Source organism: Pteronotus mesoamericanus, unplaced genomic scaffold, assembly GCF_021234165.1.
Source record: "Pteronotus mesoamericanus isolate MK-2021 breed Mesoamerican mustached bat unplaced genomic scaffold, CSHL_Meso_final contig_214, whole genome shotgun sequence".
Taxonomy (NCBI): domain Eukaryota; kingdom Metazoa; phylum Chordata; class Mammalia; order Chiroptera; family Mormoopidae; genus Pteronotus; species Pteronotus mesoamericanus.
Window position 1 is genome coordinate 5332772 of NW_026555089.1, and position 25895 is coordinate 5358666.

A 25895-nucleotide genomic window follows, 5' to 3' on the forward strand; every position below is an offset into this window, starting at 1 on the left:
CTTCCGGGGATTCTGAACCCGTGGGCGGAAGAGGACAGCTCAAGGATGGGTGGGCAGGGGAGACCGCGGGTGGGGCGCGTAGTCAGGGAGCTGAGGTGTTTAACCGGGCGTCTCGCGGATGCTGGAAAGCACGCAGGACCCAGGACTTCCTCGCTCCCGACTACCGCTTTCCACCCTCACAACCGCAGTACTTCCGCGAACCGCCCCACTACGAGTGAGGCAAAACCGGAGTGATTGCCAAGGCACCCGGGACAGGGGCGGGGAGCCGAGCAAGCGGCACTCGCGAGATTTGGAATAGACCAATGGGAGGCGGGGAAGGGAAGACGTGGCGTGGGGTCCGGAGGCCGGACTCGTTCTCCCCCTCCCAGTTCCCTGCGCCGCCTGAGGCGCGCGCGCGCCCGAACGCGGACACCTGCCTTATAAAGGGCGCTTGTCGAGGCGCGCGCTTCACTCCGCAGAGGGCGCTGCGCGGCCTGTGACGCGCGCTTGCGCAGTGCCGGCCCCTCCCCGCCCCCTTCCCCGGCCACTCCGCAGCATCTCTGCCTCTCCGTCTCTTCGCCCCTCCGCCCCTCCGCCCCTCCGCCCCTCAGCCGGCCGGGCCCCGCCTCGGCTGCCCGCCCTCTCCCAGCTCCCAGCCGCCGCTCTGTCCGGCAGCAACAAGCCCGGTCTTCGGCAGCATGTTCAGCTGGGTCAGCAAGGATGCCCGCCGCAAGAAGGAGCCGGAGCTCTTCCAGACGGTGGCCGAAGGGCTGCGGCAGCTGTACTCGCAGAAGCTGCTGCCTCTGGAGGAGCACTACCGCTTCCACGAGTTCCACTCGCCGGCTCTGGAGGACGCTGACTTCGACAACAAGCCCATGGTGCTGCTCGTGGGCCAGTACAGCACGGGCAAGACCACCTTCATCCGGCACTTGATCGAGCAGGACTTCCCGGGGATGCGCATCGGGCCCGAGCCCACCACCGACTCTTTCATCGCGGTCATGCACGGCCCCACGGAGGGCGTGGTGCCCGGCAACGCGCTCGTCGTTGACCCGCGGCGCCCCTTTCGCAAGCTCAACGCCTTCGGCAACGCCTTCCTCAACAGGTACTCTCCTTTCGTCCGAGGGAGCAAGGGCGAACGGCCGGAGCCCCGGCCCCGCACTCGGGTCCCGACCCTCCCGCGGCCACTTCCCCGCCGTCCTTTGTCTCCAAGGCCCCAGCGAGACCCTCAGCGACCACTCCCTGGGACAGAGTACAGAGTTCCCTGCCGCTTCCCAAAGAAGGCCCATCTGGGGCTGTGGGAGTGGGCGTCACTGGCTCCCCCGGCTTCGGTCACCCCTCAAGAATTTTCTAGGTTATCAGTTTAACTACCACCCCCCGCCCACCCCCGGCAGATCCCAGTCCTGCTTCTCTCAGAACTAGGGGCTAGTCTTGTCTTCATCAGCTTCTGCCAGACTGGACACACCTAATCCATTCAAACCACGTTTTCTTTCCTCAAGGGTCTGTTTCTTAAGTGGAAAAATATGGTGAAACTTTTAGCCATTCCCTTCGCTGCTGTGCTGTGCCTCCCCTGGGGCCGGTGGTTTTGTGTAGGAGAACAGGGAGGATATTTGGGGCCGCAGGCAGATGGGGTGGGAACGCTTCTCCCAGAGTCTGTGCCTCTTCGGGGTTACCAGAAGCAGCCTCCGGGGTGGCCGTGGGAGCCCTGGAATGGGATTCAGACCCTGAGGCCTTCTGTAGACTCACTAGGAGGTTCCTTAACCTGCTTGGGCCTCAGTTTCCCCAGTTAAATGGGTGAAACCTGCCTTCTCATGATGAGAGTAATCCATCAGTCCTCCAAGATTCTAACCTTCAGGGCTCTCCGAATGAAACTCACTGACCTACTTCCTAAGGAGTGTGGCAGGCAGCCGACTCACTTTCCTCTCAAGGAATGTGGAGGCCCCAGTCAGTGTTCTTGAAATCCCTCCCCCCACCCCATGGACATACAGGGCACTTCACAGATCTGCCCTCTCTGCCACCCTCCATTCAAGGAATGACTCAACATGCCTTTCTAAGTCTGGGTCTGGGTCAGAGCCTTGCCTCTTCCCTGCTAGGTCTCCGCCCTGTGTGATCCCTTCCAGACACAGTCCGACTGCTCAGGGCGGACCAGCTTGCCCCAGTCCAAGCTGGGGCCAGGCCTACTTCCCGTCGCAGAGCTGACCATTAACAGAGAAGAGAGGCTGCTGTTGTCCTTTTGCCCTTTCAGACCTTTGAGCCTGTCCTCCTCTTTTATAGCTGAGGGCAATTGTGTGTGTCAGGGCCTGAGCTGAGTAAAGCCCTTTGGTGAGACTCCTGAAGAGGCGCGGCCCTCTGAGCCTGGAGCCTCTCTGCGAAGGATGCTCGTGTTTCAGGAGTGCTGTGTCTGCCTATAGATAGGGGGCTGGCTCAGACTGCGAACTGGTGGGCGCGGTGTGATCTTGTGGAAAGTTCGGCTGCTCTGCTGGGGATTCCAAGCATTATTGAGTCTACTTGCACACAGAACTTTGGGAATTTAGAAGGGAGGGTAGCTATACCTGTGTCCTTTGCCCTTAGGACCCTACTTCCACCTGTGATAGCAAACCTTTTTTGAAAGAAGTGGGCATGTGGCCTGTTTGTTGAATTCGCAGACCTAAGGTTTCAGAGCTGGAAAGGATCTTAGACATCGAGGCGAACCCCCGCGCCGCCCCCGCCCCCCCCCCCCCCCCCCCGCCAGTAGTTCAAGAAATTTGTTGAGCTCACCCAGCAAGTGGGTGCAGTGCTGACTGTTTGTGCAGCCGGTTGCTGCTGCTTCCACCTGGCGAAAAGGGCAACTCTGGAGGTCAGGGTCCCAGACAGGCGCTTTGATGCCGTTGGTGCCACGGGATCCGACAGCCGCACTTGTTTCTTTCTTACCACCGCCTTGTCTCCAGAGGGTTCCCCAAATGCTGATGGCCCTGCTGAAAGGGTCCTTATGGAGCTGAGGATGGGGCGCATGGGTTTGCCCCAGAGCAGAGGCCCGAGCTGTGTCAGCCTGTGCCTCCTGGCCAGACAGGGCACACAAAGGGGGCTCTTTTCTGGCTGACACAGCCTGTCCCAGCGTTCTTAAAGAGACCCATGGAGTCCTGAACTCGACTTTATGGCCTTTCCCCTCCAAGTGGCTGCTCTAAGATCACAATCAGCTGGAGCAGATGGCTGACGGATGGCTCCGCCAGGGGTCCTGAGATCACCCTGTGAAAACTCATCGCGTAAGGGTTGGCGCCCACTCATCGTGCGAAGTGCAGTCTGTTGTAGGGCGTCCTTGGTGAGAAGGTGGGGTGGGACGCATCTGCGCCGCCTTCTCCCCTTCGTGCTTCCCACCCCATTTCTTGGGCTTTGTAGAACAATTGTTTCTGAGTCCGACAGATGTTAACTTATTCACCAGGCTTACTTACAAGGCATTTTTATGTATGTGACTACCCAGAGCCAATTTTACTTCAAATCCTTTTAGTTTGGTCTTCTCTCCACCGACTCCCTTCCCTAGCAGGAGCCCCAGGTCTGGCACGCACTTGTTTGCAGCATGCGTGCTCTGCTGCTGGCACTGGGGAGGGCGAGGTCCAAGGTTTGTTCGGCTTGTGGGTCAGCTGGTTTTGCTCTGTTGTGATTGCAGGTAGCACCTCCCCCCCCCACCCCTGCCCTGCCTGAGGGCCACTGGTCACCTGGGGGGTGGGGCCGAAAGGGGAAGCTAATCAGCTCCGATTCCTGCCTCTTGCTGGACAGGCAGCTTTAAGCTGTCCTACAGACACTGGGTCACTGTTTTCTTTGAGCATAATACCTTTTCCAGAGAAGTTTTTAAAGGAGCCTTTTCTGTGTCTATCAGAAATCTCTGCTATCAGTTGGGACAGCCTTTTGCTGTTCTGGGCTGTTCTAAGTCCAGTGGGAACTGGGCACACGCAGCTAGGCCCTCACTCACGAATGGCCAGCCTCTCCATGGCTTCATTCTTCTCTCTCCCTCTGCAGACTGTGACTTTTCAGAGAATGGCTACCCACTGCAGTCCCTTCCCCCAAGGAGCTGGGTGGGAGGGGGTGGGGCTGGACCCAGCCGCAGTAGGAAAGGACCGTCTCTTCCGTGTGCGGAAATGTAGCCAGTGGTTGAAAATTGTAATATGGAATCTCATGATTCCAGTGTCGCCCTTCTGTTTCCCTTCTAGGATTGAATGGTGACCTAGGCTTGTGCAATTTCTCATTAACACATCAGTAACTTGAAATCTGAACTCTTGCCTTCTGGGGGAAAGCTAACACGAGGATGTGCTGATGTGGCTCAGTTTGAGCCTGCTGGTTGGACATCAGTGAAGAGACTACGTAGAGTATGCTGACCACCCCTGGAAACTAAGATGATAGAAAACCTTTAAGTTCTGTGCTCTTGGAAAGGAAGCAGGGGTGGCCATGGTGCACAGAGAGCACCGCTGGGACCTCCAGCAGTGATGACTGGGTCTTGACCTCGCTCTTCCCGGCTTTTGCTCTTGTGCAGGTTCATGTGCGCCCAGCTGCCCAACCCGGTCTTGGACAGCATAAGCATCATCGACACCCCCGGGATCCTGTCTGGAGAGAAGCAGCGCATCAGCAGAGGTAAACAGGCTGCGCCGGCCCGGCCACTTCTGCCTGAGGTCCGTGATGCGGCTCAGCTGCCCCGCGAGCTCTGCCCCAGCCCAAGCGAGAGCCCGTTTCCCCCGGCCTTGTGTGTCCACGGCGCTCCGAGCCCTGACAGCAGGAGCCGCTTTCCTCCTTGGCTGCCTCTGCTAGGGTTACAAGAGCCGTGACGTGACACCAGTGAGGTGTAACTTCCACGCCTTACAACCCCTCGAGCATGCTGGAGAGCGAGACAGGGCAGCAGGGCCTCGGGCTGGTGTGGGGTCCCAGGACACTGCTCAGCATCAGCATCGCTCCGTCGCCTTAGTGTATGTTTAAAAGCCTTGCCTCCCGACATCCTGTATATTCCTAATGAGTCCTGCAGGCCTGTGAGAAAACAGTGGGACTTCAGCAAGCCCCCAAGAGGAGCCTCTGGCAGGATTCGTTCAGTGTTCAGGGACTAGTGGAAATGCATTTAGGTTGCTTACGTGTCGGTGCTCAGCTACTTCCCTGGGCGCTGTGCAGGGCGGAAGGCCTTTGTGCTGACTGAGCATTAGTGCACCAGGCCCATTCGAGTTGTGTGAACCCCTGGTGTGATTTTGCCAAACTTTCCTAAAGATCTGGCTCAGGATGTGCCTGAACTGGGTTCAGTGTCTGCTGCCTGCCCCCACCCCGCAAGCCTTTTTGTAGGAGGGAGGGGAACACAGGGAGCAGGCAGCCAGGCAGATGCTATCGGCAGCCCAGGAGGGGAGCCTGCAGCCGCGAATGTGAAACTGAAACGAGAGGAACTCAAGAGGGGTTGAGGACAAGGGGACAGTTTGTTTATCATAAACTTGCAAGTTTTTCCTGCACCCCTTCCCCTCTGAGCTGCCCAGCATTGATGAGCTTTGCAGTGGCGGCCAGCAGCCGGAGGTCTGGGGTACAGTGTGTCTCTGCTGCGACTGAGAGACGGGCTGGCACTTGGTGCTGACAGACCTTGCTTCTCCCCCTTCCCGTGGGCCCTGCCTGTAGGGTTGCATCAGAGCTCACTGCACCTGCCCTAGCTCTGTCTCCAGGCCAGCCTGAGGTTTTAGGTTCTCCACCCGAGGGTAACAATGTCCTAGGAGCTCAAGGGAGCAGATTTAGGGACCTCTTTCATTCCAACATAGTTCTAAGGAAGTGCCTGACGAGCAGAAGCCTTGTCATTCGCCAAAGCAAGGTGAGAGCATTGGAACCAGTTCCTGTAAAGGGAAAGGCCCGCAGAGGGAAACTTCTCAGCCTCCTTTCAGGGTTGAGCTGTTTAAGAGGGACTTTCTTTGAGCCTCGACAGAGACGTCTGTTTGATGACCTGGAGGAGTAAACGGATGGCCGCCTCTGACTGGGGCCGCCTCCGGGCTTTGCGCTGTGTTCCCTGCGCCAGCAGTCAGTTGGTGTGTACACATCTTCCAATAAGGGACGGGAGTTCACAAAAAGAGGCTTGTCTTCCCCGAATGCCACCCTTAGCATGACCTTCAGAGCTGGGAGTTAAGTGTTTGAGGGGAAGGATTTAGGGCTCTGTGGCCCCTGTTGTCACGTAAAAGGGAACTCAGAACCAGTGCTGGGAAGTTCCCCCGCCGCGCTGTCTTTGGCACTTCAGCTCAGAAGTGTCCCTAGAGCTTTGCCACCTGAGAGGTTGGGGGTGTCTGTCTTGACCCCGTAGGTGCCCAGGCCCTGCCTCCTCTTTTCTCCCCAGGGCAGCGCTTCAGCGCGTCCTCCAGTCGCACAGAGAGCGCCTTGGGCTGTGGGCCAGAAGGCAGCCTGGCCCCCGAGTCACCCGTGTAGACGCAGATACGTGGAGGCAGGAGCCGGCAGGAGACGGCTCCCCTAGCCTTCTACCAGGCTCACGGGTGGCCCACCGTTTCCTCTCCAGCTGTAAGGTGGGGCTCCTCTGGGTCCTGGGCCACAGAAGGCCCTCCTGCCCCATCAAGGACGTGTGAAAAGAGGGTGGTTTAAAGATAAGCACATCTCTGTGATTGGAGATCAGACTGACCTTACTAGGATCATTTCATTCCCTCCACAACCCTAGAGGCCTCGGTTTAAAGTATTTTCGTAAAAGCTACCAAGCTGGGATTTGCTGTGGGATACGTTTGGTGTCAGAATGTTATCAGCAAGAGAACAGCCATCATGCGGGGCCTCTTAGATGTCCAGAGTGTGGGTCCAGGACTGGGGACTGTGGGTGGATGGAAAAGGAGTGGATTTCTCCTTGAGGCCCCACCCGTCAGTTATTGCAAAGGTCGCATGTCGCCTTGTCCAGCAGGGGAAGTCAGAGGAGAGCAGGGTGTTCCAGGCTGCCCGGCCGCCGCCTCTCTACTCCCTTTGCTGCTGGCATGGAAAGCAGGTGTTTCCCTCTCAGAAAGATAGAGCCAGCAGGAACCATGGGTCCCAGGCGAGCAGCATGAGCGCCTGTGGTCCGCCCCCCTCACTCCGTGGAAACAACATCCTTCTGGAGGTAGCATGTGCGTTAGTTACTAATTAATTACATCCCATTCCATTTCCCACCCTATCTGCCTGGACACCTCCCCAGACTTTCCCCCCTTTTCCCGTGGTCCCTAATGTGTGCAGGAAATACTGTCTGCAAAGAGAAGGTGGGACCTGTGTAGGCCCGAAGCAGCCAGGACACAGCCCAGGCTCCGCGAGAGACCCCTGAGAATTGCTGTGGGGTCTCGGGCTGCACTTTCCTGTTGTGCTTATCTCCCGAGTGATTTAAAACATAGCATTCTCTTGTGTCAGTGGAGGAAGGTGACCTGCGGACACAGCGTTCCTTCCTGAGCGCTGCCTGTATGACAGACAGAGGTGTTCCAAAGGGCATCTGGGGCTGGTTGCGCTGGTGCCCCTGGCTTCTGCGTTGCCGGCCGCCTGCACAGTTATATCAGGGGCCTCCGTAGCAGCAGCGGGAGGCCCCCTGGGTGGAAGTCCCAGCCCAAGAGGCCGGGGCCCAGCCAGTGCACTCCCCGCCACTGTTGCTCCGTGGCTGTGAACTGAGCTGGAACTTCGGTGTCTCAGTTGTGGCAGCAGTGAAGTGTCGTTGAGACTTGGATTAGGAGATCGGAGCCCGGCCAGCCTTGTGCCTGGCTTTTTGCCACATGAACCCACTTCATGTAGTTGTCACAGCAGCTGCACCTATGAGGAAGCTGCCACTTTTCAAAAGAGGAAACAGAGGCTTAGCAAAGTTAAGTTGCCCAAGATGACACACGGGCTAGCATGTGTCAGCGCCGGGGTTGGAACCCAGCAGCTGTCGTCACACCGCACGGAGCTGAGAGAGGGTGCTCGGCGGGGTAGGAGCCGCTGAGAGCCTGGATCAGACAGGCCTTGGGCCCCTCGGCCCTTCGTGTGCAGGCTCCTGAGCTCCCCCACAGCGCTTCTCTCCCGGCCCGCGATCACAAGTGGACCTGAGGTCCTGCGCTTTGCACAGCAGTGCTGGGATCTTCCTTCTTTCCCTTGGTCTCTGCCTCCACGCCAGGAAGTGCCCCTCAGGCCAGCCATGGACTGGTGGCAGGAGCCCGGCCAAGGCCGGCTGGTCGCCGTGCGGCCAGCTGGGTTCTCACTTGCCCTCCAGCTCACTGACCCTGGTTCCCTGGCTCCATCCAAGACTGGGAGCCAGGCTGCTGCCTCATAAACGAGTACAGCCTCCCCAGCCCAGAGCTGGAGCCCTCTGATCCGGAGGTGTCCCTTCCTGCTGACTGCCCCCTCCTGAGGTGCCCCTCCCCGAAAAGCTGTCCAGGCCTGTGTTTCACCCCGGATTAACAGCCCATGGGATGCTCCGTGAGGTTGCCTGCAAGCCGGGGGCAGGCCCGGGGCTGTGTGCTGCGTGGCTTTCCAGTGCCCACAGCACAGCTAATGATGGACGGTCAGCCCTCCGGCGGCCGGGGCTGGGGGCCCCCGGAGTTGCTGCAGCCTCTGGGAGCTGCCCCAGTGGAACAGGGCAGCAGTGCAGCCTGTCGTTCTGTCTAGGGTCACAGGACTTTCCACGTGGGAAGCTCTTGTCATAGTGCCTGGTGCACAATTAGATGTTCTACAAATGTCAACTGATTGAAAATAAAGACACTGGAAAATCCGGGAATTCCCAGACTTTCACAAGGAGGACCTTTTCCTAACTCGCATCTTGAGGAGCTGGGGAGGAGGGGGGAGCACTGACTCAGCGGGGTTTCCCTTTGGATTCCAGGCCCTTCTCCAGGCGCTAGGCAGGCTGGCCGTTCAGCTGCCTCCTAAAAGCTTGCCTCTTACCATCACCCCCTCCCCCACCCCCCACCCTGTTCAGCAGGAGGGCCTTTGGCCGTAGCCCTTCCCTGGGAACGCTGCCGGCTCCGCTGAGAGGCGTGGGCCGCTCAGCCCGCGGAGGAGTCGTACCAGCCGGTGCGGTGCTCGGCACCTGTTCTGAGGCTGCCAGCCTGGCGGCCGGCTGGGTGGCAGCTGGCCTGAGCGCCTACAAATGTTCAGTTTATATTTGGGGTACAAGGCATGCCTTGTGCATTAGAAGTGATCATTGCCTACACACCCATCAGAGCCTGAACTTCACGAGTCCCAACTGCAAATCCTGTGAGTAGTGCTAGCGAACGTTTACCCAGCACTTACAGTGTGCCAGGCACTTACGCAGTGCCCACAGCGGCCGTGGAGGTAGGAACGTAACATGTTCACATTACAAGTGAAGAAACTGAGGCTCAGAGAGGGAATTGTGGCCTTGGTAGGGTCACACCACTGGTTGTCAGGAGGTTCAGGATACAAATGTGGCCCTGATTCCGGAGCCTGTCTGTCCTCCCCTCTGGCCTCTGTCCTTTCACGTTGTTAGGTCAGAGTTACTGAGGTCCACGTTGCATGCAGTGACATTCACCTTTTCCAGGCGTCAGCTCTCTGAAGCAGTCACGTAACTGCCAGTGTGGCCTAGATAAGAGTCTTCCCATTGCCCCAGGAGGTTCCTCAAGCCCCTTGTAGTCACTGCTGGCCCAAGGCCACCCACTCCTCTGACACTCGCCCCTGGAGCCTTGCCTTTTCCAGAACACCAGAGGCATCTAGTATGTACCTGTTGTGCCTGTCCCCGCTTCCACTCAGCCCGCGCTTGTGAGGTTCATCATGTACTTGAGGGGGTCAGTGGTTTGTGTCTCTTGTCGTTGTGCTGTCCCATCTGGTGGCTGCACCATCGTTTGTTACCCGTTCATTCACCTGTTGAAGGGTGCGTGGATTTCCAGTGTGGGGCAGTTTTGATTAAAGCTGCTATAAGCATTTGTGTACAGTGCAAATTTTAATTTATTAATTTATCGTGGCTAACACGAAGGCGTGGGAGGCCCCTTCCCCACTGCTGCTGTGCTCCGCTGGGCGAGTCCTTCTCTGAAAAACTTTAGGCTCGGGAGCCTCGGCGGCAGGCCCCCCTGGGTCGGTTCTCAGCTCTTGAACCTGTGCTTCGCCCTCCCGGGCCCGGCACGGGTTGGAAGCGTGTGTGATGGAGAGCTACGGCAAGAAACACCCAGGCCCACGCAGACTGAATGGCAGGAAACAGAAGTCGATTGGAGACAAACCCTCTATTGTTCATGTTCGAGAAACTTTCGGAATGTATGAGGCAGCTTTTCCCCCCTGGCTGCTGGAACTACCTGTGTCTGGAGGGTGCTGGCGCTGGGCAAGGAGGCAGCACAGCTCTGCTGCCGCACCCGTGCCGGGAGGGAAGTGTGGCCCATGTTGGGAAGGCCGGCCCCGTGAGGAGGCTCCCGTGAGAGGCAGAAGGGGACGGAGGAGGCTCAGGAACCGAGCCAAGGTGAGGGCCCCCTGTCCGCTCAGCCTGATGGGCTCCGCCTTTCTCCTCTCTCCCCCAGATCCCCGGGATGGGGGACAGGAGTAAAATGCACGTTACGTAAGATTTAACCATTTTAAGTGCGCAGTTCAGCAGCATCAAGTGTGCTCACAGTGTTGTGCAACCATCTCCGGCACCATCTCCAGCACTTTTCTATCTTCCCAAAGTGAAGCTCTGCACCCATTAAACTCTAACCCCCCTTCCCCCTCCTCTGCCCCGAGGACTGCCTCTAGGTTCCTCCCGTAGGTGTCTGTCCTTTGTGGCTGGCGTATTTTATCACTTCACAATATCTCCAAGGGCCGAGCGCTTCCTGAGCCAGAGCCGGTTCCCCGTCAGAGGCGGCCTGGTATCCATTCGCACCACAAGGGCGGCTGCCCTTCTTGCCAGCTCGCCCCTCGGACCACACTGTCCGTGGCCGTCGTGGGTCAGTGGCGTCAGCGCTCTCACTCCCCCCCAGCCCGAGGCAGACGAAGCTGCAGACCCGTGTCCCCACCTCTGTGTGTGGGGGCACAGTTTTCTCATTCACCAGGGACAGCATGACTTCCCACTCGCTCTCGCTGAGGCTGACCTCTAGTAAGTCCCGAAGCCTGAAGGCTTCCTGCCTTGGGCAGCTGGGGGGCGGGGCACTGGTGAACTCATCCCTGTACTTGTTACCTGCCGTGGAGCTCCAGGCTGAACGGTGGCAGTGGCCGCCTGGCCAGTTCACCCTCTGCAGCTGTGGGCCTAGCCCAGGTGCCGGCTGAGACGTCTCTCGGCCAAGGGAGGCTAGTGGGCTAAGGGGCACTGGGTGCGACCAGCGGTGGCTGCGGTGCCTGGTTGCACGTGCTCATACACCTTTGGTGACATCACACAAGCCTCAGTGTTGGGATCCTTTTTGTGACCTGTGGGTGGACTTGGCCAGCCATTGTGTCTCCCTCACCAAAAGTGAATGTTTTCCATAATAAACAGGAAATTTCATTCACCTGCAAAAAATGGCCTTAGCTCTGTGGGCTCCAAGCCGAGGTGCTGGCGAGTATTACTGGGTGTCCGGGCGGACAGCAGGAGCTTGGCTCTGGCGGGGGCTAGAGGTTCGCAGGCAGCCGGGCAGCGATGCTGGTGCCTCACTCCATCTCCTCCCCTTCCTCTTTCCCCACCGCAGCCTGGACCCCCACCACTGGGGGCGGGGGAGGGAGGCTGTGTTTGGGTGGAGTGCGGGGGTGACCTCAGCTCCCTGCCGCTGTCCTCACTTCTGGGCCAAAGATAACTTGGGCTCCAGCCCAGCCCGCCAGGGTGCCCCTGTTCCCAGTGCCTTCGATTTGGCATCTCTGCCGCCCCAGCTGTGGGACTCTGGTCACTTGAACTTGTGTCAGTCCAAGGACAAGCAGTTTGATGAGGGGAGAACTGGGGCCTCATTTTTTGCCGAGAGGGAGCCGCCGTTCGGTCCTGAGTCATCACTTTCTCAGCGCTGACCCGCAGTCCCCAGAGCCAGCCATAAAAGGCCGTGGCGGCGGGCGGCCTGGCGGCCTGCAGCTCCCGGCTTGCTCAGCCTGCTCCTTGATCCTTTTCTGCTGCCGGCTTTGCTCTGGGCGTCTCCCTGGGGCTCTGGGACCCAGCTGCGCAGTGTCCTGGGGCCGCAGGCCTTGTACTTTGGAGCCTGCCGCCAGTGAGGGTTGCGTTGCTGGCAGCTATCATGGGAGTGGTCTGATACTTGCTCCATGCCCGGCCACACGGGGAGTCTGGTGGCCCTGCTGTTTCTGTAGGCTGGTTGCTCCCCTGTCCAGACTGAAGTTCAGAGTCACAGCGGCCTTGCTGCCTGCTGGCCGAGTGGCGCTGCTGGTCAGGGCATCCCAGGTCCTGGCACGTTGCAGTGGGCGACGGTTGCACACCACTGCCCTGAGAAGCCACCATACCGGGCAGACAGAAGAGGTGGCTTTGGGGTCTTCCCTAAGTTTCGGGGTCTTCCTTAAATTTCTGTGTCTTACCCAAAGGACGAAAGCTGACCTCTGACCTCAGAGCCAGACCCAACATTTGTCATCCTCAGTTCTTGACCAGTGACGTAGTCCCAGGCTGCCTGTCCCTTGTTCCAGGGGGCTGTGTCACCTCTCTCTTCGCCTGTCCGACTGACGGAAGTCATTCCAGTGCCCAGGCCTATGCTGAGAGCCCAGCACTTTGCCTCATGTGACCCTCCCATGATCTTAAAAGGAGGAATTGGTTTTTAAACTTTACAGATGAGGAATGAGTAACTCAAGAAGTCAAGAATTTACAGTCACAAAGTCAGTGGCTGGAGCCGGGGGTTGAATCCAGAGCCGTCTTCTTTAACAGCCTGTGTCCGTTCTGAGGGCCCGGGCACGAGGAGAGGCTGGGAACACCCCGGCTGCAGGCGCACGGGCCACGCTGACACGCACCCAGACCCGGAGGCCCTGGCAGCCCGCGTGTTCATTGCCCCGGCAGGGAGGCCCGGGCTCCGGCCCGCGTGGAGGGGGCAGTCCGCAAGAGGCCGGCGGCGGACGGCATTCAGCCCTGGGGCTTGGCCTCGCTCCCCAGCTTCCTGCAGGTCGCACTGGGCCTTTCTTTGACACTCCTTCCTTGCCTTTGGCATCTTCCTCCACCTGCTTGCCTTTCTGTTCCCACAGTCTGGAAAGCGCGGTCTGATCCCCGCCTGGCCGGAGGCGAACAGGGATCTGCTTGGCTGGTTTTTGGACAGGGTCCCTGGCTCGGCTCCGCAGGAGTGGCTTCTCGGCCAGTCCCCCGGAGCTCAGCTGCACTCTGGGGGCACTGGCGGTCCCCAGGGGGGCCGGCCTGCACTTGGGTGTCCCATGGGTAGCAGGTGAAGGACAAGGAGACCAAGCCCAGGGACAAGGAGGCCCAGAATCACCCAGAAAGGCAGGGGCTGCACCCAGGCTTCCCAGGGAGCCTAGGTCATTGTTTCCATGTGGGTTCCTACCTCTCCTGAGGATTCCTAAAAGGTGAGACACAGAATTTTCACTTTCTTCTAAGGGCAGTGGAAGAAATGGAAACACTTTGAAGAGGTGTAATTATAAAATAGGATACAAATTAAACCGTCATTCCAGAAACCCCAAAATCCACTGGCTTAAATCAGATACCAGGGAGCTTATGTGAAAACTAACCGTCCGGCAAGGCCGTCCGGGATGTGCAGCTCTCGGCCCTGAACCCAGGGTGGCTGCCCCAGCCCCTTTTGGCGGACGTGCATTCCAGTCCTCAGGAGACGAAAAGGGACAAAGGGCTCACGCTCCCTGTTCGTTTCTGCTGCCAGACGGCCAAGGGGCCATGAGTCCAGCTGCAACAAGACAGCCTTGACCTGAAAAGAAGAAGCCAGTGAACGCCAGGTGCCATGCACAGCACCGCCCCGCTGGAGGAAGGGAACCAGCACTGGCTACAGCAGAGACTCGAGTCTGCGCAGCCCCTTGTCTTCGAGGCGTGGGAGGCCTAGAGTGGGAAGTGGTCTCGCGCTTCGCAGGCTCGTCCTAGGGCAGAGGTCACCAGCTGCTTTTCTGCAGGGGCCAGAGACCTAATATTATGGTCTCTGTTGCAACAACTGAACTCTGCCTGACAGACAGAGCAGCCCCAGGCAGCAGAGCTGGGGGCAGCCCTGCTCCAGCCTGACTTCATTCAGAGAGGTGGACGGAGGCCCGACTCGGCCGAGCCGTGGTTTGCCAGCCCCAGCACCAGAGAATATAGGAGGTGCTTGCAGAGCAGGGAGCCGGGATAGCTGGCGACACCCGAGTCTGGCCTCGCCACACGGTGCAGAGCCCCGCTGCTGCTGGGGTCTCCTTCCTCCTGCCATGGTCTGACCCCCTCTAGAGCTTGGGTTTTCTAACTTCCTTTGCATTACTTGTATTCTAAGCATCTCCTAGTGTCGGGTGCTGCGTGGGTGAGGGTACTACTATGGTGGGCACAGAAATGGGGGGACCCGATGACCCCGCCCTCGGGGCTCTGTGCTGTCCATGTGAGTACATTCCGGAAACCTCAATGATCCCAGGTGGAGAAGTACCAGGCCAAGCCAGAGCCGCCTGTCCCCTGAGGTCCCTGAGCTCTCCCTTCTCCCCCCTCAGGGTACGACTTCGCGGCTGTCCTGGAGTGGTTCGCTGAGCGGGTCGACCGAATCATCCTGCTCTTTGACGCCCACAAGCTGGACATCTCTGACGAGTTCTCAGAAGTCATCAAAGCCCTCAAGAACCACGAGGACAAGATCCGCGTGGTGCTGAACAAGGCCGACCAGATCGAGACCCAGCAGCTGATGCGGGTGTATGGGGCCCTCATGTGGTCCCTGGGGAAGATCATCAACACCCCCGAGGTGGTCAGGGTCTACATCGGCTCCTTCTGGTCCCATCCCCTGCTCATCCCCGACAACCGCAAGCTCTTCGAGGCCGAGGAGCAGGACCTCTTCAAAGACATCCAGTCTCTGCCCCGGAACGCTGCCCTCAGGAAGCTCAACGACCTGATCAAGAGGGCCAGGCTGGCCAAGGTAGACCCGGGGCGGGGCCCAGGGGGCACTGGGACTGCCACCACGGCCCGGGGATGGGTATGCCCTGCCCGTAGGGGTGCCTAAGTCTCACCTCTGTGGGCCCGGCCACAAACCCGTTGCACTGAGTTTGAACTAGCCCTCACCTGTGGGCACAGCCTTTTTTAAGTGAGATTCTTTTTAATGCATGTAAACCTCAACTGGAAGGCACTGCTGTACCAATGGACAGCGTGGGGAGTGGAAGTGGGCGGGGGTGCAGGTGCAGGCCTCATGGGCTTCCCCTCCCAGGTCTCGCTCACTCGCTCGCTCTCTTTTTTTTTAATAAAGATTTTATTTATATTTAGAGGGGAAGGGAGGGAGAAAGAGAGGGAAACATTGATGTGAGAGAAAAATATCAGTTTCCTCTTGTACACACCACAACCAGGGACCAAAACCGCAGCCCAGGCGTTGCCCTGACCAGGACTCAAACTGGCAGCCTTTCACTCTGCGGAATGGCACCCGACCACCCGAGCCACACCAGCCAGTGCCCCTCCCAGGTCCCCTGAGCTCTGATGCACACTCAGCATGTGCTGAGTGCTGGGGTCGCAGTGGGGACTAACAGGTCCCACCCTTCTAGCGCTAGTTAGCCAGCATAAACAGCAATTCATTTGTATTGTCTTGGGGAGACCCCAGGCTTCTGCAGAAGCAGACAACTGGGGAACTCTCTCTGTGGGGTAGGCCAGGCCGGGGGGCCTCCAGTGGGAGCTGATGCCTAAGCCAGGATAAGAAGCTGGCGGAGAGATGGGCTTTGAGACTGTGGGCCGAGAGAATGCTGGGTGGTTTCAGCCCCTGAGGCTTTGTGGAAGTGTCCCTCTCCCTCCCTGGAATCTCAGGGCCTGCTGGCAGCATCTGAATTGCCCAAGAGTTTGGAATCTCAGTGTCTGGCCAAGCACATGAGACCTTGGGGCTGGGAAGTACTACCAGGACCCTTCAAACACAAAGGAAGGGAGTGTGTTCCCTGAGGACAGTGGTCTTGTGCAGTGTCAGTCCTGAGCCTGCCTGGGTAAGCCTTCAGGCTGGGGCAGCGCTCACCTGAGGAGCACCGACTCTTGAGGCGCAGAGCCCGGCCCTCAGCCCTGGCGGGTTGGGGGTGGCAGCCAGCAGAGGCCCTCGTGCCTCGCCGATGCTCTGAGGACACGGTGGAGGGCGGGCTGGCATGCAGCGGGTGGGAGGGCGTTCTGGGGGTGTCTCGGCTGTGGAGAAGGCAGTCCTGCGGCTGGCGGGACATCGCCCTGGGCTCCTGAGCATCCTAGGACTGAGGGGTGGGGCTTCCCACTTGGGTGGCAGGACTGTCCTGGGAGAGCCAAGAAGAGCCCATGGGCCACGCTCCTGCCTCCACCCCTGGGTGGCCCTGAGATTTTGAGACTCCTCTGTGGTTAGAGCCCAGTGGCCCAGGGCACCCCACACTGCCTTGAGGCCTGGTGTCAGGTCGCATTTGGCCTGAGTAATGAGAACTGACCCATATCCTTTCCTGCTGGGCTGCGCCTCCACTCTGGTCATCCAGAGTGCTCATGGACCAGCACATTGGAGCTTGCTGGAGAGTAGGTTCTCAGGCACCCCCCGGCCCTGCTGAACCGGAGTCGGCATGTGAATGTAATCACCTGGTGATCTGTGTGCGTGGGGAAGTTGCAGGGCCGCACGTTTTTCTAGATCAGTGACTTTGGAAACCTTCCTGGAGAGAGCAGCTTGTTCTAAGAATGGAACCTATGAGAAAACCTGAGTAATTGGCTCCTGGCCTCAAAGGATCAAGGGACATCCTACGCTGAAGGAGGACAGGCAATGAACAGAGAAGGGACCGATCCAGCCTCTGCTCAGGCCACAGGGAAGGGCAGCACCCCTGTCCCCCTGCCCAGCCTCCCAGGACAGAACACAGGGCAGACTTCAGTCTGCCTGTTCATTTAGAGAAATGGTGTAATGGCCTGGCCTGAGGGCACATTGAGTCACCGTGCCTGGGAAACCCCGTGGTCCCCAATCTTGCTCCCCGCTGCTGTTCCTTTTCCTGGAGCAAGTGGTTCTCTCTGTGCCGGCTGGCTGGCCGTGACTGCCACTGGCCTGCCTCCCTCGGGCCGTTCTCCACCAGGCTCCTGGGCCAAGGCAGGCAGGGTCACACCATTGGAGGGGGTCCGATGGGGTGGAGTCCGGGGGCAGGGGGCACAGGCTGAGTGGCTGCAGCCGACCACAGCTCAATCCTTGGCAAAGCCGAGGATTTGAAGGGCTGGTGCCCTTGGAGGTTGCCAGCGTTGCCCGCTGTGGGGAAATGAAGGGTGTGCCACCTTGAATTGGCAGATGTCTAAGCAAGGTATTGAAGCTAAGATAAAGTGTGAAACATCTGGGAAAAGCCTTTTGGGATTTTTCTAAACCTTAGTCATCCCTGAGGCTTCCGTAATGACAAAAGGGAGCATGATTCAGGCCATACTGGAGCGTTAGGACCTCGATGTCCTGTCCACAGGTTTGCATGTGCAGGATGGGGGTCCGCACCTCTGCCGCATGGACCGACAGAACGGGCTTGGGGCTGCCTTCGGCCTCCTGCGTTCCGGCCCCAGCCCTCTGCAGCAGCCCAGGTGCCGGCCACACTCTTGGCAAGGTGACCAGGAAGTCCCTTCCCTGTCTCTCCAGGTCCATGCCTACATCATCAGCTCCCTCAAGAAGGAGATGCCCAACGTCTTCGGTAAGGAGAGCAAAAAGAAAGAGCTGGTGAACAACCTGGGCGAGATCTACGCGAAAATTGAGCGGGAGCATCAGATATCCCCTGGCGACTTCCCGAGCCTTCGCAAGATGCAGGTTCGGTGGCCAGCGGGGTGTGAGGAAGGCGTGGGGCTGTGGGTCTGTGTGGAGTGGGGGCTCCCAAAATGGAGGCATCTGGGTTAGTCACCAACCTGCCATCTGGATGGGAGAAGTTGACCCAGGTCCTGAGGGGAGTGGGGTAGCAGGACAAGGGACTGTGCCAGACACTCTGGCCTCATCCCAGTTAATTCTCACCATAGCCCTGCGATGAAGGGACTGTTTTTACCTCCCAAGAAACATCAGTGTGGGAGAGAAATGCTCTCGCACCCCCGCAACTGGAGACCTGGCCTGAAACCCAGGCACGTGCCCTGACTGGGAATCAGTTTCAGTTCATAGGCTGGTGCGCTCAACCCTCTGAGCCGCATCAGCTGGGGCCCAGTGGGGTTAACTTAAGTTGCCTGAGCTGGTAAGTGGTTGGGGCTGTGATGGGGAACCCGCCCCTTCCCTTGGGAATCCTTGCTTTGCCCACTGGAGTCTGGGAGAGGCCCAGCCCACCCCTCTCCTTCCTCCCCGCCCACCACAGGAGCTCCTGCAGACCCAGGACTTCAGCAAGTTCCAGGCCTTGAAGCCCAAGCTGCTGGACACAGTGGACGACATGCTGGCCAACGACATCGCCCGGCTGATGGTGATGGTGCGCCAGGAGGAGTCCCTGATGCCCTCCCAGGTCGTGAAGGGCGGCGCCTTCGACGGCACCATGAATGGGCCCTTCGGGCACGGCTATGGTGAGGGGGCTGGCGAAGGCATAGACGACATCGAGTGGGTGGTGGGTAAAGACAAACCTACCTATGATGAGATTTTCTACACGCTGTCGCCTGTCAATGGCAAGATCACGGGCGCCAATGCCAAGAAGGAGATGGTGAAGTCCAAGCTGCCCAACACGGTGCTGGGGAAGATCTGGAAGCTGGCTGATGTGGACAAGGATGGGCTGCTGGACGATGAGGAGTTTGCCCTGGCCAACCACCTCATCAAGGTCAAGCTGGAGGGCCATGAGCTGCCCACCGATCTGCCCCCGCACCTGATCCCACCCTCCAAGCGGAGGCTGGAGTGACCTCCCATCCCTGTGCGCCCGGCCATCCCAGCACCCAGCCAGGCAGAGACTGGGGGGAGGGGGAGGGTCACCAGTTCTCAAGGTCCATAAAGACTGAGTGGCTGTTTCCTCGGCTCTTGAAAAGGAAAACCACCATCATTCTTTTAAGGCTGTTCCTGGGCCCAGCGAGGGAGGCAGGGGTGATACTCGTATGTGAATGATGGAATTTTATGCACAAGAACTATGGATATTTTTAATATATAACATTAGAGGCAGCCTTCTTTCTTGCCGCCTCCTCCGTCTGACGGCCCCATGCCTTCGCGCACATGGCTCTGCCCGCCGGTCCTTGCCTCTGCTCTGGCTGCGCAGCACTCACTGCCGCCATGGCCGTCCCAGCTCGCTCATCCTGGCAGCCGCCAGGCCCTGGGGCCGTGCGCAGATGGGAATGACGAGATGTTTATTCCTTGTTTCTTCCGCCTGTGGCTTCCTCCCTGTGCTCCCGGACTCAGGTGGTTCTCGTGCCTTCCTTCACCCTCAGCCCTCTGGGCACAGGGCCTGCCCTTTCCTCACAGCCTCCCACCCCTCGCTTGGCAGGCAGAGGCCCGGCTGCCTTTTGAGGGGCCAGGGGGATGGGTGGGTATGAGAGAAACATTTTTCAGAAAACTATATGAGCTAGTTTTGGTTCCATAAAAGTAACACCTTTTATACTTGACCAAATTTTCCAGTAACTTCCCAGCCACTGGTTCAGAAGCTGTGATTTTTGTCTCCTTTCTCATACTCCAACTCGGGGGACAGCTCCACCCAGGAGCCATTAGATGTGGGTGCACGCAGAGCTCCCCTGACAGGGGATCCCAGAGATGAAGTTATCTGCTGCACCCTCGGTTTCCTGGGACATTCTTGGGCACCTCCCTGCTCCACCTCGGGGTGGGTGCTGGGTCCTCATGGACCTGGCATGGCTTGGTGCTACAGCCCCGGCCTGGTGGCCAGAGACCAGGGACAAACTGCTCCCTTCCAATGAGTGAAGGAGGGTGTCAGGTGACTTGGACATCCTTAGACCACCTTCCCCAGGCGAGCAACAACCAGGAACAAGTGAGCGGCGGGTTCAGGCTGCCTCACTGTTTTGCCTCACCCAGCCAGGCGCCTGAGCCCAGCTTTGGGGGCCTGGCACTGATGCCGCAGAGCTGCTGGGCGGGGGCGTGGGCCCACAGCCACTCCATGGGGGCCTCAGGGACTCCTCCACTGACCTCTCCAGCCCCCGCCCCCCTCCCAGTGCTGCTCTCCAGGCTCCCGCCTGCCAGGTCCGCATGGCCAGAAACTGGCCAGTTACATCCAGCCCGCCTTGGCCCCCCACCCCATGCAGTGTCAGGTGTTCACCGTTTCAGGTGCAGTGGCTCATCCACGTTCGCCTGTGGGAAGAAAAGCAACCAAGACGACTTCTTCTCCCATTAAAAAATAATTGAACTGCGCTGAAGCTGGCTCCTCGTGCTGCATCGTCTCGGGCCTGCTCCCCACAGGGTCTGCGGGGGCACTGGCAGAGTGTTGGGGGGCCCAGGTGCCACCAGGGACATGCTGGCAAGCGTGCCCGGGTGGGGTCTGTGCCCAGTCACACTCCGCCCTGGCAGCTACTGCCTCCTCTTCGTCGATGCCTGCATGCAGGGCTGATGAGCCCCTTTCCTCATGCCTGGTGGGGGTGAGCAGTAGTTATATTTGAGGAGAGGATGGTGTAGGGAAGTTGCGGGAACCCCGATGACAGAACCCGGCTACCTGCCCTGGGGTTGGGGAGAAGATATCTGCCTTGTGTGACTCAGCATCTCCCCCGGCCTGGGCCTGCCCTCGCCTCGGACAGACTGGTGGGCGCCCATGGAGCTCTGGGCTCTGGGAAGGGCCAAGTAGGAAAGGGTTGGCTGGACTTCGTCCTGGCCCCAGGGAGTTTAGATACAGCGAAGCTGGTGCTCAGACCAGTGACAAAAATAACAATTACTAAGGGTGGGGCGGTCACATCACAGATAGAGGGGAGGGAGCTGTGTACCAGCAGAGGGAGGGGAGACAAATTGGGAGCTGTTGCACCATGGAAGGGTTCAGGCTTGTGTAATCCGGGTGGGGCACGCTCCAGGCATGCTTGTAGCAAAAGAGAGCATGTGAACAGGTGCCCGCAGTTCTGGGGGCCAGGTCGTGTTTGCCAGCCCTCGTTGTGGGTGTCTGGCCTGATGGCCAGTGTCTGTTTGGCAGCCCTGGCACCACTCGGCCGCTTTGCCTTGTACTGGGTTTACCTTGGCCATCATGCCCGAGAGGTGGGTGCTCTCCCCCACAGCACAGCCAGCCCTGAGACGCGCAGGCTCGCAGAGCCGGTGTGCAGGGTGGGAGGCAAACCCCGCCTGCCTGACTCTTGGTGGGAGCCCCATGAGCCTCTAATTCAAAGAAACGAAGCCTAGAGCTCAATTCTGTAGCCATGGACTCAGATCTGAGAAACCCGCATGGAAAGTTAAATAGATTAAATGCTCCCACTGCATCCTGGGGCCCCGAAGGCTTAGCACAGCCGCTCAGTCCCTGGGGTCACCCAAGAGGTGCAGCATGCTTATTCAAGCTGACAACACAACGAAAACATAGACTTTAGGAGTTGTCTGGGCCCCTTAGGGGAGCCCACCACCTCAGGACCCTCCTGGACTTCCCACCCTCTCAGCACAAGCCCCCCGCTCCCCCGCCCCAGCTGCTGCAGGGTGGAGTGGCTGCCTTAGGAAGTGGCAGCTGACCTGAGACTTGAGGGAGGGGTCGAGGGCAGGTGGCTGTACCCCTGCTGGCCTGGAGCTCAGGCCCCTCATTTGAGTTTTATAGGCAGGGAGTCTTCTCCCCTGTGGTGGGAGCTCAGGAGAGCCAGTGTGTGTGGTGAGAGGTGTGGCCGTCCTGGGAGGGGTGGCATCCTCTCCTCACCTCCTCCCCTGCCCCCAGCTGGCCAGGCCCAGGGGGCTTAAAGGCCGCCCTTGAGGCAGGCGGGACACAGACTGATTCCACCCACACCCAGAGCTCCTGCAGTACGAGGCCTTTGGGCCATCAGCCCACATGGCATCTCAGAGCCCAGGACCCAGGAAGCAAGGGAGCCCACCCACTGCTCCGGACCCCCACCTAGCAGCTTTGTTTTACCACAGAGGTTCCATGTGAGATCTTACCACATTTCTGCTCTCTAGTACGTAAAAATGTTACCACGAATCTTCCTGTCCTGTTCTTGTTTCAAATGAGGTGGTCACAGAACTTGCCCAAGGCCAGCAGGCTGTGACGGTTAGGACACCCAGCCACCAGTTCTGCCCCTCTCCAGTCAAGACACAGGGGGCAGGCCTCAGGCAGACAGGCAGGGATTCGAATCCCAGCTCTGCCGCTCACCGGGACTGCTGTCTTCTCCCCGCCTGAGTCTGTTTCCTCGTTTGCCAAAAGCAGACAGGAGCCCCTGCTGCTCGGAGGCAGAGCCCCTGGTGCCGGACGGACGCGAGTGGTTGTCTTTGCTGAGCACCCTGGGCGGTTGGTCAGGGTGCGGGTAAGGGTTGGTGCCGGGAGCCCAGCACCCCACCCAACTCCTAGAACAAAGCAGGTAGGATCCACCCTTCCCTAAAGCAGCTCACAGACTCGGTGGCGCCCATGGGCCAGAGGGGTGGTGGCCGAAGGGGCTCAGGCTTGGCTTCCTGTGCACCCAGAGGGATTGCTAATTATAAAACCACATGGGCTGCAGCCTCTGTGGAGCGTGGGAGCCCCCGCGGTGTGTTGGAGCAGCACAGGGAAGGTTTTTGGAAGAAGAGCAGGGATGATGAAATCACCATATGTCCACCCATTTGGAACTTTGGACTTTTCGAAGGACACGCCCCTGGTGGGCTGGGGTGGGCGGGGGAGTGGGAGGGTGGGGAGTTACAAGGACTGGCTTGGGGAGTGGGGACCCTCAACCCCACCATTTCCATCAGCCCCTCCCCCAAACGGACACACGTTTAATAAACCCTAGAAATTGAGCAGCAGTGCAGCTCCCCGCCCTCCAGCCACACGCTCTTCCTAGAGACAGTCGGCGGCCATCCTGTGTATCGTCCACCCGTGTCTGAGCTGGGGCAGTTCCCCACTGTACACAGGTAGCAGCCCAGAGAGAGCAGAAGCGACTTACTTGTCCAAGGCCACACACCTGGTCAACAGCATGACCCCACAAGGGCGGGGCACTGCACTTCCAGTGTGACCAAGGGCCAGGGCAGCCGGCCACATTGCAAGTAGCCCTGCAGGACCATCTGCTGAAAGGGGCTTCCCGAGGCAAGGCTCAGAGAGACTCACCCTCAGCCACTGGGACTGAAGCTCCGCCTTGGGGAAGGGAAGCCACAGGCCCAGCTCGGGAGGCCTCAGACATGGCGGTGGAGGTGACAGATCGCCAAGCCTGCCTGTGTATGGGCTCCTCCCAGACCCAGAGACCTGTGCTCTGCGGGTCAGAAAGCCCAGGTCCCCTGCCCGTCCCTCCCCCTCTTTGGGGACCCCCTTATCGGAACCACCCCCTTTCTGCTAGGCCTGCGTGGATGAACCGACAGTTTTTTTTCTGCAGCCTCTGGGGCCACATGCTGCCCTTCTGCTGCCAGGCACTGGCCTTGACCTGGAACCTGGAGAAGCTTGAAGCTCATACCACCCACTTCCCCAGCTTCCAGGAATCAATCTTTTCAGGGAGAGAACTAATAACTCTCTCCTCTGGCAGGGCCCTTGTGAAGATGGCAGATCTGCAGTCCCTTTGAAATGCTGAGGACCACAGGAACGCAGGTGTCACCGCCATGGCCTGCTGTCCCCAGGGCTGCGTAAGAGTGGGTGCCAGCACCAGGGAAGGGGAGAGGTTATGGGAGGAGCAAGCGCTCCTGCGCCTGGGTGGGCCTCCAGGAAGCAGTGACCAAGGAATGTGAATGAAGAGGCGATGGGAAGGTCTCCTGCTCAGGTCACTGCACACGGGCAGACCCTGCTCCCTGCGGGGAGGCCTGCGCAGCCCTGGTGGCCTGGCTCACCCACGGTCTGAGCGCAGATCTGCGGGGGGGCAAGGCGGGGCCAGGGCAGGAGCTGTTTCCGATGGCAGGGTTGGAGGGCTGGCTGCTTGTTGAGCCTGGAGCAGGGGTTCAGGAACAGACTGAGTCTTGAGGGGCTTTCTGATCTTGGAGCTGCAAAGCAGTGGGCCCTCTTTTATGAACAAGAAATGGAGGTTTGGAACAGGATGTGACAAAAGTGAATCCAGGCCCAGGTAGAATCGAATACCAGATGGCCTGCCCCACAAAGACATCAGTGGGTCTCAGTTTTTGTCTGGGACTCTGTTTCTCCTCTGCTGCTCTACGGGGTAGAGTCTGAAGGGTTGGGGTGGGCCTGTCTGAGAATTCAGCAGAGAGGCTAAGGGACTTGCCTGGGGTCACAGAGACAGAAGCCAGGACCCAGAGGTCTCACCAGCTGGTCCTTGCCTACAGACCTTGGGGGCTGAGGTGGGGCGGGGCGTGGGATGAGGGCATCCCAGAGAGGCAATGAGGAATGGCCCATTTTCCGACCCACGCAGGAGCCTCTCCCTGCCCCGTAGTTCCTCAGGAGATGGAAACTTGGGCCTGTCCTGAGCACCTGGTCCTGCTCTGGTCTCTAGCACCCTCCTGTGGCCTCTGAGGGTGCAAACCCTCCTGTGGGTCCCACCCCTGCCCCGCCCCCAAAGGGAGGGCGATAGATGAGAACCCAGAGGGCTCAACTGCACAGTCCTAACCCGGCTCCCAAAAGACACAGAGGCTGTTGGGTTTGAATCCTGGGTCCCTTCCTCCACTTGACTTCGGTACAGAGAGAGCCTGTCTTGATTTCCCTATTCCACAGACTACAGACAGGACTCAGAGAAGGCCAAGTGGGAGAGACCCCAGGGGAAGCCCCGGGGCTGCTGGGGATGCTCAGTTCAGCTCCAGGGATGGTCAGAGGGCCTCCTCCCTCCACACTGGTGACCTGACCCTGTCAAGACCCTGCCTGAGGGAGGAGGCAAAACCCCAAAGAGATCTTTTTTAATGGAAGAATTTGTTATCTAAAGCCACCAAATCCCTCTCCCCGCTGATCCCTCCTTTTGGACAGACCCACAGTCCTACCGCATCTCGTCCAGCCCAGCTGGAGACAGCTGGGCAGCAATCAGAAACACCACTGAACAGAGCCAACTCCGTCCCCTCCCCTGCTCCTCTAGCCCAGTTTGGATTCTTCTTGGCCTTTAAGTTCCAGGCCGGCTGCAGGCCCTGCTCCTGCCTAGGCTGTAAGAGCCTGTAGTGGCGTGCTCTCCCTCCCCGGAGCTAGCCGGCACCTTTCCCTCCCCCCGCAGGTGTGCATCTCCTAAACTCTCTGGGACTCCACCAGACTTGCAACCAGGGGAGCAATGGGCAGCGGCAGCTCGCCCCAGGCTATCCCCTGAGGCAGCAGCCTGAGGGGCAGTTGGAGTTGCTCTGCGCCACTGCAGGGTCTAGCTGCATGCAGGGTCCCCTCATCCTCAGCCTCTCCATTCATCTTTGTCCGCCGAAGTCTCAGTGTGTCCCCCTGCCGAATGGGTGTAACCATTCCTGCCTCACATACCTGTCTCCCGGGTAGGCTGCAACGTTACAAAGACAATGAAATCAGAAACTGGCGTGTGTTTTAGGAGGGGAGTGCCAAGCACGGTAGGCATCCCGGGGAGGGAACGGACTACAACTCCCATCCGGCTCCGGGGCCGCGGGCGTCCCCAGCCCCTCTCCCTCAGCTGAGGGAGAGGCGGCCGCTGCCCCGGCGGGCGAGGGAAGTTGCAGGACTCCGGGTATCCCCACCTAGGTTACTTGGGCCGGCGAGGCCCAAGTAAGGCTGGGTCTGGGGCCGCGCGGGGGCCTAGGAGGCCTTCCTGGACCCCTTGGGACCCCCGCCTAACCCCGCCCCGCCCAGGAGTTAGTGCTGTTCGGACCCGCCCCTCCACTTCCTGGCCGAGGGTTGGCCCCGCCTCCTCGCGCCTCCGCCCTCCCACCTTCACCTACTGTCGCGTCTCCCATTGGCCGACGCACACCTGCCCGTCCGTGGGAGGGCGGGGCGGAGGGCGGGGCGGGGCGCCCAGGTGAGGGCGCGCAGGCTGCCGCGGAGGAAGGTGACAGCGGGGAGGGCGGGAGGGTGGGGGGAGGACGCTCGGAGGATCCGAGGACCGACAGACGGACAGACCGACGGGCGGGTATGCGGCCGGCCCGGCTCTAGTC

At 59.4% G+C, this 25895-nt stretch overlaps 1 protein-coding gene across 1 annotated transcript; it reads left to right on the top strand.

Annotated features, from left to right (window-relative positions):
* Positions 1-518: 518 nt before the first annotated feature.
* Positions 519-18967, top strand: EHD1 (EH domain containing 1). The gene is made up of 5 exons (XM_054570911.1): positions 519-1081; positions 4481-4578; positions 14428-14840; positions 17493-17657; positions 18184-18967. Exons 1-5 carry the CDS (start codon positions 678-680, stop codon positions 18706-18708), a joined length of 1605 nt encoding a protein of 534 aa, XP_054426886.1. The 5' UTR covers positions 519-677; the 3' UTR covers positions 18709-18967.
* The last annotated feature ends 6928 nt before the right edge of the window (positions 18968-25895 follow it).

Coding starts and splice junctions, on each gene's coding strand:
- EHD1 (XM_054570911.1), top strand. CDS start 678: ATGTTCAGCTGGGTCAGCAAGGATGCCCGCCGCAAGAAGGAGCCGGAG. Junction 14,841..17,492: donor AGAGGGCCAGGCTGGCCAAG/GTAGACCCGGGG, acceptor CTGTCTCTCCAG/GTCCATGCCTACATCATCAG. Junction 17,658..18,183: donor CGAGCCTTCGCAAGATGCAG/GTTCGGTGGCCA, acceptor CGCCCACCACAG/GAGCTCCTGCAGACCCAGGA.